The sequence below is a fragment of the Parus major genome, chromosome 3 (assembly GCF_001522545.3).
Source record: "Parus major isolate Abel chromosome 3, Parus_major1.1, whole genome shotgun sequence".
Taxonomy (NCBI): domain Eukaryota; kingdom Metazoa; phylum Chordata; class Aves; order Passeriformes; family Paridae; genus Parus; species Parus major.
Window position 1 is genome coordinate 11,436,581 of NC_031770.1, and position 17,336 is coordinate 11,453,916.

Here is a 17,336-nt window from a genome sequence, read left to right on the forward strand (position 1 = left end):
CCCGGCATGAGGAAACGCAACGAGTCGGTCACGGTGGAGCATGAGCGCGCCGCCGCCGTGCCCGGGCCCCTCGACAAGGGCTGCAGCCTGAGGCGAAGCCTGCGCCTGCCTGCCTCCGCCGCCGCCGAGGGCATGAAGCGACCGCTGGGCAGGTGAGCGCCGCCGCTCCGCCGGGCTTTGTTATCCCCGTGTCACTGTCTGCCCGCTCCCGGCGGGGGCACCGGGAGCCTGCCGGGCAGCGGGGCTGGGTTTTGCGAGCTGAGGGGAAGGGCCACTGCCGCCGCCGCCCGCCGGCCGAGGAACCCGCGGGACGGACAGGTACGCGGGCCCGGGACGTTCCCCACCTCAGCCCGGCTTCCCTGGCTTTCCCTGTGTGCCCCGAGGGCAGGAGCCGGCCCCGCGGTGCCTTCGCTTCTCGGTGCAAGGACCTGGTTAGAGAGCGGGGCGGTAGCGGGACCGGCGGACCCAACCCGGCCAGCCGAGGATGGGAGGGGTTTGGTGCTCGTACCTGGGCGCTGCTGCGTCCAGCCCCCTTTGGAACAGCCAGGCGTTCTCCCGAAAAAAAATGGCCAGCACGGAATTCTTCCATCAGAGAGCGTATTTAGAGCAGCAGGGCCCTGCAGGTAGGATGTCTGCGTTTTTGGAAGAAGCTGGTGGCCGTCAAAGTGATGTCTTTCACATAAATGAATCAGATTTAGGGGTCAGTAGGAGAAGGTGACGTGCGTGACTCCCTTGGAAGGAGTTTAGCCGTGGCTTTTCGCCAGCTATGTTAGCGTTTTAAACGTTTTGTACATATTTATAGTGGGGAAATGTTTGTATACCATTCTAAGAAGGTGACAATAGAAGGTACTTATCACCTGGACCCTTCATCGTGCAAGATTTTGGGGGGATGCAGTACACGATGAAAACTTGGCTGTCTGGCCCTCTGCAACTGCGAATCAAGATACAATCTTAGTTTCACCTAAACCAGTATGGTGGTATTTTTTGTGTTTTGAAAGTGTGAAGAATGTGTAATGATTAAAATAGCTGTGTGGTTTGGGTAGCTGCTACCAAATTGCTGTGCTTCAGCAATACAGCAGCCGGACTTTTTAAAAAAAAACAAAACAAAAAAAGGTGCTTATCAGTGCATTTCTAGTAAATGAGCTATTGTGGATTTTTCTCTGCTAAATTTTCTGAGATTTTTTTTGTTGTCATAGACAAAATTTACATTTGAAAAGAGCTGTGGAGACTTGCCATGTTCAAAGACAGAGGCTTTAAAATGTGATTTCTCTTATTGGGTAATAGCTATTTAATTTTGTGCCCTGGAGGTAAACCTTTGGGATGCTGTCTCTGCTCTGTACATGTTATGACAAGCTTTTAGTAATTGAAAATGGCGCTGAGTTGATTTCTCATTTTCTGTGACTGTGCAGTGGATCAAATTGCGACAGTGCTCTGCTTCTGTAACATTTTAAAATTTGGTATATCTATTCTTTTTGTCCAAGTGGACCAGTGGCACTCGAATGATGTGATGCTGGCTTCTTCAGCATTATGAATGGCACTCAAGTACCTCTTACTCAAATGGAAATGCTCTGTCGGTGGTGAGCATTGAGCAAGCCCTAAGAGCACCGAGTGCAGGCTGTTGGCTTGGTCTGGCAGGCAGGTGCTTTGTGGAGCCCAGACACAGGACAGCTGTATTGGGAGGGCCAAGCTAAAAATAGGGAAAGCACATCCTGTCTGCGAAAAAATTTCTTGCTTTTATTTCTCCATTTACACATTTGAAAATGGTCAGCAGTCAAGCTTTCCTCATTTTTCTCCGTATTCAGCTTTTAGAGCCTGTTTCAGAAATTCCTGAAGTCCTACATGGATTCTGGCCCTCCCCCCACCTGCTTTCTGCCCCCACCTCCTCCTCTCCTTTTTGGGTCAGGTACTATATTCCACACAGCAGTGTTTCTCAAACTACTGACACTGTAGGAAAATCTTGTTGGAAGCTGGCTTTTCCTTTTCCACATTTTGAAATATCTGTCTTTCTGTGATTTTTTTTTAAATTTTTCTTTCATGCTGTCCTGTGTTGTCTTCCTTTCTTACTGACTTTCAGTGGACCTTCTCTGACATCCTCACCTTGTGAAACTTCAGACAGTGGATTGCAGGCAGTTACCTGTCACTTATGTGGCCAACAAGTTGCTGTTATGCCATCTAGATCCTCATATTTTAATATGCAAGGTCATGCTGTTATTGCAGCATTCCTTATACCGCTGGAAATAAAAATGGTGTTTGATTGCTGTTTTCAGTGGGTTACATCAGTTTTACTCCCCAGCTTGCTGAAGCGGTAAAGAAAATTCAGCTGCAAGGTTTCTGGGATGGTGGAGGTGGCATAATATCTGAAATTGGAGATTTGTACCACAGCAGACTGTTCTTCCTTTGCTCCTTGATGAAATAGTTAAAATCAACACTTGAATGCTGTGTTAAAGGGGAAGTCGGGCTGTCTGCATCTCATGCTGCTGTTCTTTAGTCTCTGCAGACTTGGGGAAGCAGCACGTATGTTTGGCTTCATCATGTGGGTTTCCATCTCTTATTTGTAAATGATACAAGGCACTGGCTGGAAAGGCAAACCAATCCCCAGTAGTGTGGAGTGGCTGCTTGGTTCTGCAGCCAAGGGCTGATCATGTGGCATATTCCATGGGTCAGGAGCACGGCGTGGGGGGGCTGCAGAGGCAGCTGTCTGTAACTGCAGCAGGGCTGCTCTGTGCCCTTCTCCAGCACAGCTTTTCCTGCTCACACCCAGCTCCTCAGCAAAGGCTAAATAGCACCTTAGGTGATGTTTATGGAACACAGTGCTGGCTTACTAGCGGCAGCAGTTTGTTCTTGCAGCAGTATTTTTGAATTTTACCAGCACTGCGTTTGCCCCTCAGTTTTTGTTCAGTCATACCATCACAATGTGCTCATTCATCCAGGAGCTGAAACTCATTCTAAAGAGGTGGCTGTGCATTTTGACTGGCAACTACTCTGTTACAGAAAGTGTGTGCATGAGCTTGAAAGTGTAATGGAGATGGATATCTGATAAATAAGATTTATGTGGCTTTGGCTAGTGCACAGTGCAGTCAGTGTGGCTTTTCTTAAGTGGTTTACAACCAGAAATGAACAAATATAGGTATTTCCATTTTCTTCCATGGATAGCAGTAAAATCTAATGTGATGGTTACCTAAGCACTTTACAAGTCACTTCTTTAGAAGTGTGTGAATGATTTTTCTTTTATAAGGAACTGTTTTGTCTGAAATTATTAAATGCAATCATACAGTAAATAAAGACATAATTAGCAGTGCTCACTTTTCCTGGTATGTGTGTTTTGTGTGGATGGCCATTCCTCTAATATTTCTGTTGTGAGACATTTTCCAGGTGACAGCATTGGAAGTGCTAGATGGATATTAGGGTAGCATTGTGTTTTGGGTACTTTCTGTGACTCACTGTTGTGGTCGGTGGCTGCGATGTTCTGAGGAAATGCATTTGAGCAGCCATAGATCTGGAAAACCTTTATGTGGGAGTACAGAGAATAGAGAAAATCAAATGAGCTTAATACTGGCATTAGATAGCAGAGCAAATTCTCCTATCTCATTTTTGCTGAATCCTGATCCTGGTGATAAAAAGTCACATGCATGTTACCCTTCACTTCTGTGACCTCATTGTTATCTGATCCTCATTTAATCCCAATCAATAGTCAGACTATAGAAGTGAAGTATGAATTCTAGGATAAACACTTGTTTGCTACAAATGTTAAAACTTGTTTCTGTCTCTCTCTATGCTGTGGAGCAGTGAAGTGCTTCAAATCCCCTATGTGTGAGCTGATTTCCTCAATTCTTCTGTGCTCTGCCTTGCTGGAGAAGCTGCTGTCCCTCAGGCTCCCTTCAGCTGTACCTGGTACCTTTGCTCCTGGAGACCCCCAGCTGCTGGCACAAGTCCCTGCAAGGGGTGTTTTTGGGACCTTCCTGCTGGCTGTCCTGCCTGTGCATCCCACCAGCTGGATAATTTTGGACTGACACTACATTTTTGGTGAAGTTTCAGTTCCACTGCAGTCAGCCTCGTTCTTGTTTGTTGTGGTGCAGCTTTCTCCTGGGAGGCAGAAGGTTGCTTTTGCAGCCTTTCCTGGGTATTTTATGAAAATGCAGGGAGGTGCTGAAGGGGAAGAGGCTGCAACAGCCTGCTCGTGTCTTCCCCTCTGATGTAGCCGAATTTTCCTGAACAGTGAGTGTGCTCAGGCATGTCAAATGCAATGTGTGGTGACCCTTGATGCCATCCTGCCCCAGCAGCTGAAGGGCTTCATGCCTTCCCATGTCTCTTTGGATTTAGCCAGCGGTGTCTTCCCTCTGACAGAAAACTTGGCCATCTCCATTATCTGCTCCTGTGTCCTCTCAGTGCCCCATCCTTATATCTCTAGATCTATCCCTCTTTCTCCTGATGTTACTTTTTTAGAAGCATTTGCAGAGTCTTTTATGATTATTCCAGTCTGTTCCATTGTAGCAGAGATGACAAATACTTGAATTGTTCTCCTGCAAGTTTCATCAATATATTTAAGGATTTTTTTTTCCTCAAGTGAATTTTATGCTATTGTGTCTCTTAATTGCTGTCTTCAGGTTAAACGAGTTACTTGTCAGGGCTTTCAAAAGAGGAAAGAGGCTGCCTGCATAGAGATATTTCATCAATCATGCAGCTTTTTCACCAATTCCACCTTCCTACTGGGTAACTGCCTCTATTTCAGTTGTTCTTCAGCAGAGTTCACAAAGGAGCTGGGAAATGGTTTCCAGTTGCTTGCCTGTTCTTTCTTTCATAGTAAATACAGGTTGAATCACAGTCCCTCCTATGGGTAAAATATGAAAAAGCAATTTCCTTTATGTGAGAGCTTTTTTTAGTGTGTGGGGTTTGTTTTTTGTTGGTGGTGTGTTGGCTTTTTTTGTTGCAATTCTCTTTTGCAGAGCATGTGCAGCAATATTTTGGTCAGATATGACAAAAAAATGGGGTTGTGTAACATTTTTCCACATGTATGTCTGGTTTATTTATTTGTTTGTTTATTTAATTTTTTTGAATGGTGTCAGAGTAGCTCTGCCTCCTGTTTTGTCCTGTGTATTGTCAACCATTTTGGCAGCTTATGGCTGGGGAATGCCTCTGAATTGCTCCCAGGTTACCTTTTCATGTGTTTGCTCTCCATAGCATCTTCCCAGTTTGTTCATCTTTTCCAGCCATTACAATTTTCTTTCCTTGTTCTCATCTTCTCCTCACTCTTTCTCAAAGACACATTAGTCATTTGGCAAAAATAGCAGTATTCCCTGCAATGTGGAGAATTATTAGTATTATTATTGTGGGTTGTTTTAAATTTGGATTTTTTAAATTTTTTTTATTTTTTTTAGGATTTAAGGGTTTGTGAGGCCGTTGTGTTGACATGTAGCAGTTTTGTGCCTCAGTGTGTTACTGTTAGAGCCTTTATTTTTTTTCAACGTTTTCATCACTGACTTTGGGAGTATTTTTGGTGTTAAATATGTGTGGTTTATTCTCTTAAGCATCCCTTGGGACTCATAGCATCCTCCTGCAGGTCTGTCTGTAACATCTAAAATCTCTTTCCTTGGATCCAGTGTACCCATGAGCTTCTCTGGATTTTCTGTAACAGAGCACAGCATTTTTTCTGCTGGATCTGCTCTGTTGTGTCCTTCAGTCTCTGAGCAGTTTCCTCAAGTCCCCATATTTCTCATGGAGACCCCTGTTCAAGCAGGCAGGTTCAGGCTGAAGAGAATTTGCCCTCTGGGTTTGTGTTGGTCTCCTTGAGCTCCTGATTTCCTTGTAGTGCCATATTTCTGACATCATACTTGCCCCTGGGTTCCGTTGTTCTGCTTTGATGGCTTTTGCCTGAATTAATAATTACCACACTATTGCTAATTGCTACTACTTTACAATACTTTCCACCTGGAAGCTGTGTGAGTTGCCTCTGCTTGTTTGAGTATACCTAAACTTCCCTTGGGTTTGGTAACTCCTGGCACCAACAGGGCTTCCTAATCCTCTCTGGAGTGAAGGTGCCTGTGGAGACCAGGGTCCTCTCAGCATTGTCTTGTTTTCTATCTTTTTTTCTATCTTTTCTGGCATGTGGTTGCTGAGCCAGAAATCAAGTTCTCTGCAGATGCCGTCACGGGTCACTGCAGTCAATCTGTAGGTTTTCTCCAGGATGCAGTGTAGATGAGTTTCTTTTTGGTGAGAACAACATTGTGTTGTTTGTTTTTTTTAAAAGATGATGGTGACATCATTTCCTCTCCAGAATCCCCTTTCTGCTGTATGTTCGAGAGGCCTGGTGTACCCCAGTAGGACTTGTGTATTTGAAGGGCACTGCCTGCTGAGTCTGGGCTCCTTTGAAAGGAGCAGTAGTGCTTGCTTGGGAGGCTGCAGCCAAGTTACTTTGTCCTCCTAGGCCTGAAGGGCAGGTCAGATTATTTTGGTAATCATGTCAGGATGTGAAATTAGTGAATAGGCTTCTACAACAATTCCCCTATAAAACCTGGGGTTTTGTAAGCTTGGTGGGTAGCTGTACTGTGTCCTGGTGTTGGTGTTACAGCAGTGGCCAGCTTCTGACATCGGGAGTGAGTGACTGCAAGCAAGGGAGGTTTACTAAGGATGTAATGTGAGAGCACTATGTTAATGTAGCCGTGACTGAATCAGGACCACAAGAAGATTAAAAGAAAGTGCTTCAGCTGTATTAAAAGGGTAACAGGAGACCTAGGAGACTTTAAAGCCATTAGCCTGAGGTGGAGTCTGTGCAATTTAAATTGCAAGAGTTAATTTGAAATTCAGTGGAAGAAGATTTAACAGCTAAATATATATACTAATGAAAGTAGATCTGTCCTGTGGAAGGACACTATAAAATGTGATGGGTTTGTCAAGATTACAGCCTGGTTGATCAAAGTATCATCAGTAAAATTTTTTCTCCAAAGTACTTGATTTTATACTGTAGTTTATTTTATTGACATTGCTTGCACTGATAATGGAGAGCATGTTATCTCTATTGAAAATTGGCTCAATGGAGAGAAAAACAACTGGGTAATTACAGTGGGACCGATGCTTGGGTTCAAGGGTGAGTAATTTTGTATATCAACCATCCCAAGGATGAGTTGGTTATCAGTTACTATTGATAAAAGTGGGAGGAGGAGAGGGTTGATAAGGGTTGATGGATAGAGAAGTCAGCAGTTTGGAGCAGATGGCCCCATAGTGAAAAGGCCATCAGAACACAAGTGTAGCTGGCAGGATGGTGGAGGGGAGAGGGTAGGGGTTGTAACTGTGGGTTAGGAATGGTGACAGAGTGTGAAGCTGTTCCACATAAGTCACCTCTGTAAGCTGTCATGTGTCCCTGAATATCCCTTATCCAGACAACGAGGCTGCCATCTAGGCTGTGGACTTTTGCCTTGCTGGCACGCATCTCTTTCCTTCTCTCTCTCTCTCTAAGCAGTTGGTGAAAGTAGTGCAACACTTGGCTTCAGAAATCTGCCTCATTCTTATTGCAGGCAATTCAAACTTTCAAGCAGAATTTCCTAATTTTAGACTCTATCAAGTGCCTTGATCATTCATTGAGCTAACAGGAACCATGCCTATTTACTTTCCAAATCAAAGTGTTTATTTAACCCAGATTTATTTCAAGATTATAACTCTTACTGAGAAATGGAGCAATAGAAAAGATTGTTAGACTAGAAGATTAACTTCTAAAACACAAACACTTGAAAACATTTGAGATAAGCCCCACAGCTGCCCTTGTTCAAAACTATCTGTCCAATTTGTGCCCACTTAAAATAGTTGTTAATTCCTCTTGCAAAAGAGATTAGAGTTGAGTAATAAGGGCCATAAGGTCGTGTGAAGCCTCATCTCCCTTTTTACTAAAAGTGTGCAGAATAAAGGATTTCACGTGGCATAAGTGAAGAAATACCCTCTTGCAAGGGTACTCTTCAGTGGCATTGTGCAAGCTCAGAGCAGAGAACAGAAAATGCATTTACGCTATCCAGAGCCTGGTTTCCCTTGCCCTGGCAGTAAATCTTCCCCTGGGGTGACTATTCTGAGACAGAGGAGCCTACACAAATGAGGATGATGTAAACTGGAAACTTGTAGTCAGGGCTTCCTTCCAGGTTGCAGCATCCTTGCTTGTGGAGCAAAGCATGTTCAAGGTGTTTAAGAACTGAGTAGATTTTAAGACTTCTTGGCATCCTCAGGAAGGGAAACCTGGCACTCTTTTAGCCCTTAAAGCAGTCCTATCTCACTTTTTGTAAAATTTTGATCAGTTTCTGAGCAGCTTTAGGAAGTAGGAATAAAGCTGACAATACAACTTTTATACTGCTGAATGTGAAAACTGAATTGCGCAGAGTCATTGGAAACAGCCCATTCTCATTTGTCTCTTGCAAATCCAGCAGAAATGTGGTGACTGACCTTTGCTTTCAGTTTCTGATAGTGTTGGCTGTCTCTTATAAAGCATTATTTTCTCCTTTTTGACTACCAGAATAGGGACCACATTTCATTTTAAGCTTTGGCAGGCTGTTGTACAAGTGCTGCTCAGCGCAGTTGGTCAGAGCATGGTGCTAATGACACCAAGGTTACAGGTTCAATCCCTATGTGAGAGTTGGACTCAATGATCCTTGTGGGACCCTTCCAATATTCCCTCAGAATTTTCTGTGGATCTGTTTTGTTTCCCTGCAGTTAAATAAAAACACCAACACTTTGGAGTTTGTGTTTTCTGTGTTGGCTCTTGAAGGCTTTGTAGTGCTAGCAATGGCTTTGGTTTTAATTGTCCTTAATTTTTTTAAGCCTTTGTCATTTTGGAGTTCTTCCCTTCACAAGGCGATAGCTAGAGCTGGAATCCCCAGATAAAGCACAGATAAACACAGAAAGAGATTAATCTGCCTGGCTATATGCAAAATGACCCCCTGTTCAAAGTGTGTCAGGGCCAGCAGCAGTTCTGTATCTGCTCACACATCTGTTCTTTAACTATGGCTGTTTTATGGCCATGCACTGTTTGTTAAGCCTCCCTTTTTAAACGGGTCACAATTACAGAGGACACTGTGACTGCCAGCTGAATGTAACTGTGCTGGGCTGACAGTCAGCATATGTAATGTTTTGGCATTGTTTAATGTTCTTGTTTGCTTGTATGCTTCCAACGGGGAACAGTTGGTCTATTGTAATCAAAATGTATTGCTAACGATGTGTTCTGAATCTAAAAGGTGGCAGTATCACTGCTAACACAAAAACATTCTTTTTCTTCAGGCTTCTGAGAAGGAATGGCTTCTGATTTCTGCCAGCAAAAGTAGAGCCTTTTCAGCTGGAAAGTATAAGATGACCATTTGCATGTATTCGAAAGGAAGAAGGTCTACAATATACAAATTAAACTTTTGCTCAGGTGATTTAGATGAATGCCAGAGCCATGGAGTGGTACTGCTACTAGTGGTATTTCTCAGGCTGTGTGGCTGCCTCACAAGAATTGCTACATGAAAAGATGATTTCATGCTTACAAAGTTGTGCTGCTTGGAAATACAGATCTGTTCCCTCACATGTATCCACAAGAAAAAAGAGTGAATCTGGATTCTTGTTCCTGCTGCAAGGTTAACACACGCATGCGAGTCTGTCGGGTTTACAGCATGTTAACGAGAGCTAGTTGGTGGTGGGGGAATTGGCTTGGCTGTACTGTGTGCTGCCTCAATTATGGCATGCATTCAGCAGGCAAGTGGCTTTAAACACAGGTTAGGAGCTGTGGTGGAGCATTACGTGTCTGAACTAGTTCTGCTCTTGAACCTTTGCTTGTGCACCTTGATGCTTCTCCCCATAGGGTGAGTGTGGTTGGGAGAAATGAGCTTTGCTGCTCCAATAAAAACCAGACTTGGCTGTTCTCAAGCTTCTGTTTTGTACTTCCAGAGCTGTTGCAGGCTTTTGGTGTTTATGTTCTGCTTTTTTGTCTTTTATTAGCAGACAGCTAATGTGTTCCCCAGCTCATGGAATAGTGAGAGGGCTGTGCCTTTAATATAAACCAGCTGTCAGCTGTGAAATGAGTAGAAAACTTAAGAATTCGGTAAACACTGTGGAGGGAGTGTACTTCCACCACAGTTGTATCTCTATGCCAAGCTCGACTAAAATCTAATGTGGGTGACTTCAGATTTGATTAGTGTCAGCAGCATTGCTGGGTAGCTCTGGAGAAAGTATGTTCTTAGAATTTAAACAAGGGCTCGTACCGGAACGCTTTTGGCACAAACTAAGTGGGTGTTGCAGAAGATGCATTCAGGAAAAGTCAACAACTTAAAAACCCTAATCCCTAAGCCTGCTCTTCTGTCCCAAAAGTCAATTGTTAGATCGCTGAGGGTTTAATTATTTGTTGTTTGCTACATACTTAAAATGATGGTAGCATCTGCCCCTTCCTTTTTAAAATGTAGCTTTCAGGTTAATCTTGTCGCACACAGTTCACACTAATGCTAATACCAGTGTACCCAAGCATTGAAAAATAACATAGTTGCTGCTTAGGCCATGCTGTCAGCATACATTTTAAAGAAACTGGGGTTGGGCTGCCAAATGTTCAGCCCATTCTTGTCTCTGGGTCCGTGAAACATGTAGATTTCATGCAGTTGGAATGTTATCAAGACTGATGTTCCAAGCTCCTGTCCTTCAAAGGATGTGCCAATGCATAGTGATTTAATCAGACAAGCTGTGTTATTACTGTGTTTAGGGTAGCCAGCTTAGACACTGGTTATGAGGAGGAGAGCCCAAGCCATGGCACTGGGAAGGGATAGGGTGCTGATGGGGGAAAAGTTAGACATTCCAAGTCCCTGTCCTGTTAAATGGTTGTGAGAGCCTTTCCCTTGCTTGCTTCATTTGTTCTGCTTTTTGCAAGCATATTCCATGGACAAAGACCCATGCATTACCTGCAAGCTGCTCTGTTATTTCTGCTCATTAATGCTGTACACTGACTTGCCTTTCCCTCCCTTCATGGGCTTGTTTTTGTTTTTTTCCTGCAGTGCTCTGAGTCCTGGCATAACCTTTGCCAGCATTTCACTGCTATCGACTGACTGATCAGCAGTGCTTTCCTCTTACCCTGAATGCTCATGACACATTTCCCCAACCTGATGCATCAGGATCTTGATTCTTTTGTGTCCTACCCATGATTTTTCCTTCTTCTCCAAGCTGAAATGTGGTTGTGAGGGTCTCAATAGCTGGAGTTTGAGGTCCCCTCCTGAAAAACTCAATTAATTGAGCTGCTCTCCTTTACTTTGCAGTTATATCTCTTGGAGGTACACAGCTAAATTCTTGACTGGCTAGATGGCTTCCTTCTTGCTGTTTATTGGTTTAAGTTAATGCTTAATCACCTGATATTAATCAGAAAGAGGCACAGAAGCAGTCTGTGAGGGTCTGGGCTGTAAGAAGGGAATGAGGTAGTGAAGTAGGAGACTGTGGGGGAATTTGGGAGCTTAAAGTTTCAAAGCTCACCTGCATTCAGGTAGCTGGAACAACAATGAAGCTCTTACCCCAGCCAAAAGGATATGCTTTGTAGGCTTTGTGGGACTAGATAGTTTGCAATAAAGAGAGGGAAAGGAATGTGTCTAAGACAGTGGTTGTACAATCTCTGTAAGCTGATGCCATGGCCAAAAGAAAAGGTCCTGGAGGCTCCTTCTTTGGATCCTTCTTAGGTGTTTCTGCCACAGCTCCACAGCCTACCATCTCCACAAACCTACCTATTTGAAAGGCTAATTTTATGTATATTTTCATGTATCTGCTACAATGCAGATACAGGGTTGGGTCTTTTCTAAGATGAACTTGTTTTTGTGACCCCACTAACCAGTTCCAGCTTCAGGCTGCATAGGTGTGAAGTGAATGGAAGGTGGGATAAACTGCATAGTTTACTCATGGAGAGCTTGTCAAATGAACTGAGGTAATTTTTCTGACTGCAAGTGATGGGGGTGTGTTTTAAAGATGATAGAAGTCCAGAGATCCTAACTAAAAGCAGCATCAATAGTCATTGATGCTAGATGTTAAATTGATGTTAGATGGGGCATTTTTAATGGAAAATAAGGGGTTAGGTGCTAAAAGTGATGATTAGCATACAGACAAAATATTGTGGTTCTGTTTGCTGACATGCAGCACTTCTCTGGAGCTGTGTATGAAGCTTTCATGGTCTGTCTGTGATACTGCTGTAAACAGAGAAATAAGTTAATGCTTATGATAGCTTTCTGCTGTGCTTTAGACATACAACATCCTAATCAGTATTTTTTTTTTCCATAATAGTAACAAAGAAAAATAAATTTCAGTAGCCAGCAATGTTTTTTATTGTTAGAACTGTTTGTTAGCATTTGTGAGGAAGGTCAAAGTTTTATGGGTGTATTGACATCCTGTAATTTCTGGGTTTTGAGGTTTTATCTTGGTTTGGACACCTTCACTTTCCATCACTTATGGTGGTGTGTCTGTTTAAAAAATAAGCTGTCACAATATTCTGAGAAACCTGAAGGTAGAGCTTGCATGCTTGAAAAGATTGTCAAAAAGCTCAGCTTTGCTTTCCTTTTGTCTTTTATAATCTTTTAATTTTTTTTAAGTGCAAACTCATAGGCTTTAAATTTGTTGCCTTTCCCCCACCTTATTAAGCCCATTATTCCTGTTAGTTTGTCTTTAAATTAAAAGAGAAATAGCAGAACATCCCAAATCTTTGCTTCTGGGTACAGTCAGACTGTGGAGTGCTGTAGCTTTTCCTGGGCTGCATCTCTGCTGATGGAGGCTTGAATACCTTGCTTCATCCTAGCTTTTAAGGCAAATATTTAAGAAGGTTTGCTTAGTGTTTTATTCACCTCTCTCTCCCACTTTTCCATTGATACAAATAGGAATATTTAGTAGCTTTAGCCAGATTTTGAGATTTGGGTAGCTTTTTCTGTCTCTGCCTTGTGGGCAAATTATTCAGCTTCTATGTATTCTGGTAGCACTGTTTTTTTCCTGTGAAAAATCACTTGCCTGATTTGTTGCATGAACCTAGCAGTCTTTAGTCCATTCAGCTCAGCTCTGGGTCACCAGAGGGAGTTCATGAGGTGTGGGCTGTCACAGTTTGACAAGTGTTTGTGGGAGGAATTAAGCAGACAGCTGTGTAAGGTAGCGTGTCTTTTCTAGGATGAGGAGAAGGGACTGGGATCTTCTGTAGCCTCTTTGCTGTTCATATATCTGTGACATGACTAAAACAGTCCCTGATTTCAAATTATTTTAAGTCAAGTGATGAACATTTTGGATGCCACAGTGATGAGAGCGGTAGGACAAGGTATAAATTTGCCTGTTGCATCTTCTGTACCTTTGATGCCATAGAATAGTAGTATACCTTGTGTTAATTGACTGATACTTCCACACAACAGATCCAACAACTCTCAGTATTTGGGTTTACATGCAGATGGATTTGTACTTGAATTAGAGAAGCTGTCAAAGAACAAATAAGACTTTCCTACTGTGTCCCAATAGCTGAAAAATCAGATTGTCTTTTGAAACATCAAAAAGCAAATTGTTTCTTTCACAGACATGGCATGTGTCAGTAACAATTTATTCCACTGCTGGATGCCTGCAAAATTGCTGAGTCCTTCATCCTTATAAAAATATATTCTGCATGGCTCTGTGCAATAGAGTACCTTCATTATTTTGAATAAGTGATACTTGTGTTTAGCCTCAGTTGTTGCCTCAGTACCATGCAGCTGCTTGGAATAATCACATTTTAAGACAAGTAGTTGTTTTCCTAAGTAATCCAGTGATTATTTAGGAAAACAAGCACCATCACTCTGAATATCCCTCCTTTCCTACTTCTTTCCCCAGCTGTGTATGCTGATCCATGATGCCATATGGTCTGGAATATCCCTTTGGTCAGTTGGGGTCAGCAGTTCCAGCTGTGTCCCCTGCCATCTTCTTGTGCACTCCCAGCCTCCTTTCTGGTGGGGTAGTTGTAATGGTGCTACATTGCAGTTTAGTTTTTGAAGGGGAGACTAGAATATTTCTTCAGATAGAGCAAAGGTTCAAAATTTTAAGGAGCTTTTTGTAATAGATGGTGAAGGAATCTAGTAGAGCTAATTTTCTTTTCATTTTCCAGATCTTTCCAAGGGCAAAAGTTTTCAGGAGCTGGTTGAAACTAAAATTCTCTGAGAATGCAGTTTACCATGCAGTTTTTGTACATGATATTTTCAGTTGTTTTGTGAAACAAGTTGGGGATGGGGGAGAAGGAACAATGCCTTTATATTTGTGTCTTGTTTCCAGGATTGGGGTTTGACTTTTTTTTTAGATGTTTTCTTAATCCCTAGAATAGGAAGATGTGTTTGGAGGATTTGATTTTTCTCTTTGTGTTGTTTTGCAGTGAACTCATCCTGTTAAAAGTGCCAAAGGGACGGATCAGTAACTCAGACACTAAGAGTTCTGGCAAATACTGCTGTTTCCACTGGCTTTCAGTCGAAGATCTGTTTTCAGGATTGGATGAATTTTCTATAATTCAACTTCCCTTTTCTCTACAGAGTACCTACAGTGAAGCAGAATTAAGAGTTGGCTGCAGATTTCATTGAGAATTCTATACAGCAGTGCCCAGAATAGCCCAAAATGAGTCATGTGATTGCCTGTTTGCCCATGCAGGTTTGTTCACTACGCAGAATCCAGGAGAGGGTAAACCCCTGGATATGAGCATCTTTTCAGATTGCATTGAACTGCACATAAAGCAGGTTTTTCAGCAAACCTGTAAAGAACTCACATTAATCTTGTAGTGGAAAATTGAGTGTTGCTGCTCAAGCTGTCCAAAAGCTGCTGGTACCAAGTCCAAATGGAGAGGAGAGCCTGAGAACTCAAATTCAGGAGCTGAGAGGCTGTCTCTGTGTGTTCACACAGCTGAAAGACTAATAGGTTTATTCGTTTTTTAACTTTTTGACAAGGAACAAGTGAAATAAAATGAAAGCTTAATTGGACTGGGTGGCTCAGGTGGCAGAGGAAAAAGAGACTGGATGATCCATCAGGGCCTGCAAGGAGAAGCCCTGTGCAGCACCACTGCCCAGGCTTTCTGCAGGAAAGGAAGATGAGTGCTCTTAATGATCCTACCTGGGCTAGAAACCATCTCTTGTTCAAAGCAAGGCTAGCAAGGAAATCTGGAAGTCTTGCCAGGGGCCTGATGTCCAGACTGTCCTGCCTTTTGCATGGCTGCTGTATTGTTTCTTTGTGCTCCTGTTTGACTTGGGACTGCACTGCAATTTCCAAGGTGTAGAATAGGTTGTTTTGTCTACAACTCCGTTTACCCCCAAAAAATCATCCCAGTCCCTTAAATTGCCTTTGGCCCTCATTTTTTTGAATCTTTTGTTCATGTGTATATCTACCTCCTGATTTTATGCTCTTGATCCTCAGCTGAGGGGACAAATGTATTAATTTTTTTTTAAAATATGTTTTCTGTTAGTAAAGTGGGGGGATGTGTTCTTGTTATGCCATATATTTTTTTTTTCCTCTACCACCCATAAAGTGACTTCTGTCACCTGGTGATCAGGAGGTACCTTGTGTGATCAAGGTCTTGGCTTTCCACATCCTGTGCTCTGAGTTCCTGCTGGGAGACCACTGCTGGTTTGCAGTTTGAAGAGCTGAGGACATGAGGGACTCCAGATCAAGTCAGAGTGACAACATTCACTGAGCAAAGAGCCTCATACTCTGGTGTCTGTGGTCATTTTGTTTCACTCTTGCCCCAGGCAAATCACAAAGGGCACATGTACTGTGGGTGTGTTTGTCTATAGATCCCTTTGGGACTGCAAGCACAGCCTGTGTGTTTTTCTGATAAATGTTATCCTTGCTCCACTGCAGCTCTGATGGGATCAGTTTTAGTCTCTTGTTTCACCCTTGGCCTGCCCTTTCACCCTGGTAGCACATCTGATCAGGAAATGCTAATGGAAACACTCCTGGTGTAGAAATGATTCAGATGATCTGCAGAAGAAACTATTTTAATCTGAATCTGGATGCAAGAGTATGCCACAGGATTGGGGTGATTGGACTTCGTTCATGAAACCTCCCAAGTTTGCCTGAGAGGAGGGGGCAGCTCTCAGGAGAAGCTGTCATGAGAGGACCCCCAGCTTCTCCTCACCAGTGAGATACTCACACTGTGCCCAAATGTAAAATGTTCTTGTTCTGGGTGAATGTAGGACCTTCATCCAGGTGTAAGTTACCAGGAAAACCTTCTGTCACACTTCCAAGGAAAGACTTCCTTCTGTCAGACTTACGTACGTCTGGAGAGGGAATGTACTTTTCCATGTTCACTTCAGGAAAGTGCATGAAGCAAAAACTCCTTCGTGTTTTGCCCGTGTTTGGACAGATGTTGGGCAAAAGCCTTTGGTAAATGCAGGGGGGAAAATGGGGAGTCAGGGATTTTGTTTTATTTTGGGCTGACTTGGGGTTAGGTGTTCTGTGTTGTGTGAGGTGTTTTGTTGTTTTGAGGTTTTCTTAGACATTGCTTTGATTGTTCCAGGAAATCAATTTCTGATATTCTTAGATATCTTCAGTTTGCAGCTGCATATTTTCTACATCACTTGTATTTTCCAACTAAGACCTCCTGAGTTTTCTGGTGAAAAGCTGGTGACAAGTATGTTGCTTTCACATGAGTACACCAAAATTTCCTTTTGCAGGGCATATATTTCCTGAAATAGCTTTTCTACCAAGCAAGAGGAGTTTAATTTAGCTAAACTGCTCACTGAAGATTTACCTGATAATTTCATAACGTCTGTACTTCAGTGTATATTCTTGGATTTATCAGGGGAAAAGCTGTCTGGTGGATAGAAGCTTTGCCCTGGTTACATTGTAAGTAGACATCTCCCTGGAGATGAGGTGTAAATGTCATGTTGCTGATTAGCATCTGACATGGGGCATGGGAGCAAAGAAAGGGATGCCTCAGTTCAGTCTCCAAAAAGGAGAAACTGGAATCATTGCTGAGCTCTGACAGCGTAACTTGGACAATATCCTCCTCAGTGTCTTCTGCTCCTGGTTCCAGCTTGTGGCTGGGCCATGAGAAGTACTTTGCCACCCGGGTCTCTGTAGAGCCACTCTTTTGATGTGCTCTGGTTGTGCCTGGAGGAGTTAAGACCTGGCTCTATTGTCTTCTTAAGTGAGTAGGGTCTTTATTCTGTAGAACTGAAATCCTGGCATATGCAGAATTCCCCTGGGAGAGCTCTTTTGGCTGCAGCAGGATCTAGGCCCCAGGCAAGAAAACTTGCTAGAAAGCCCATCTTGCCTGGCTGCTCTTCCTTACTGGGAAGGTGGTGAGGGCAGAGTGTCTTGGTTTAAGACAATTGAAGGCATGGACACTCCAAAATGAGTTACCTCCCCTTTTAGCTTTAACTACTCCCTTT

General features: G+C 43.1%; 1 protein-coding gene across 1 annotated transcript in view; it reads left to right on the top strand.

The window, feature by feature from the left end:
• The first annotated feature begins 6 nt into the window (after positions 1-6).
• Positions 7-17,336, top strand: part of ABHD12 (abhydrolase domain containing 12, lysophospholipase) — a 37,713-nt gene continuing 20,383 nt past the window's right edge. The window contains exon 1 of the mRNA XM_015622251.2: positions 7-152. Within this exon, the coding sequence (XP_015477737.1) occupies positions 7-152 (146 nt within the window). The remainder of the gene's footprint in view (positions 153-17,336) is intronic.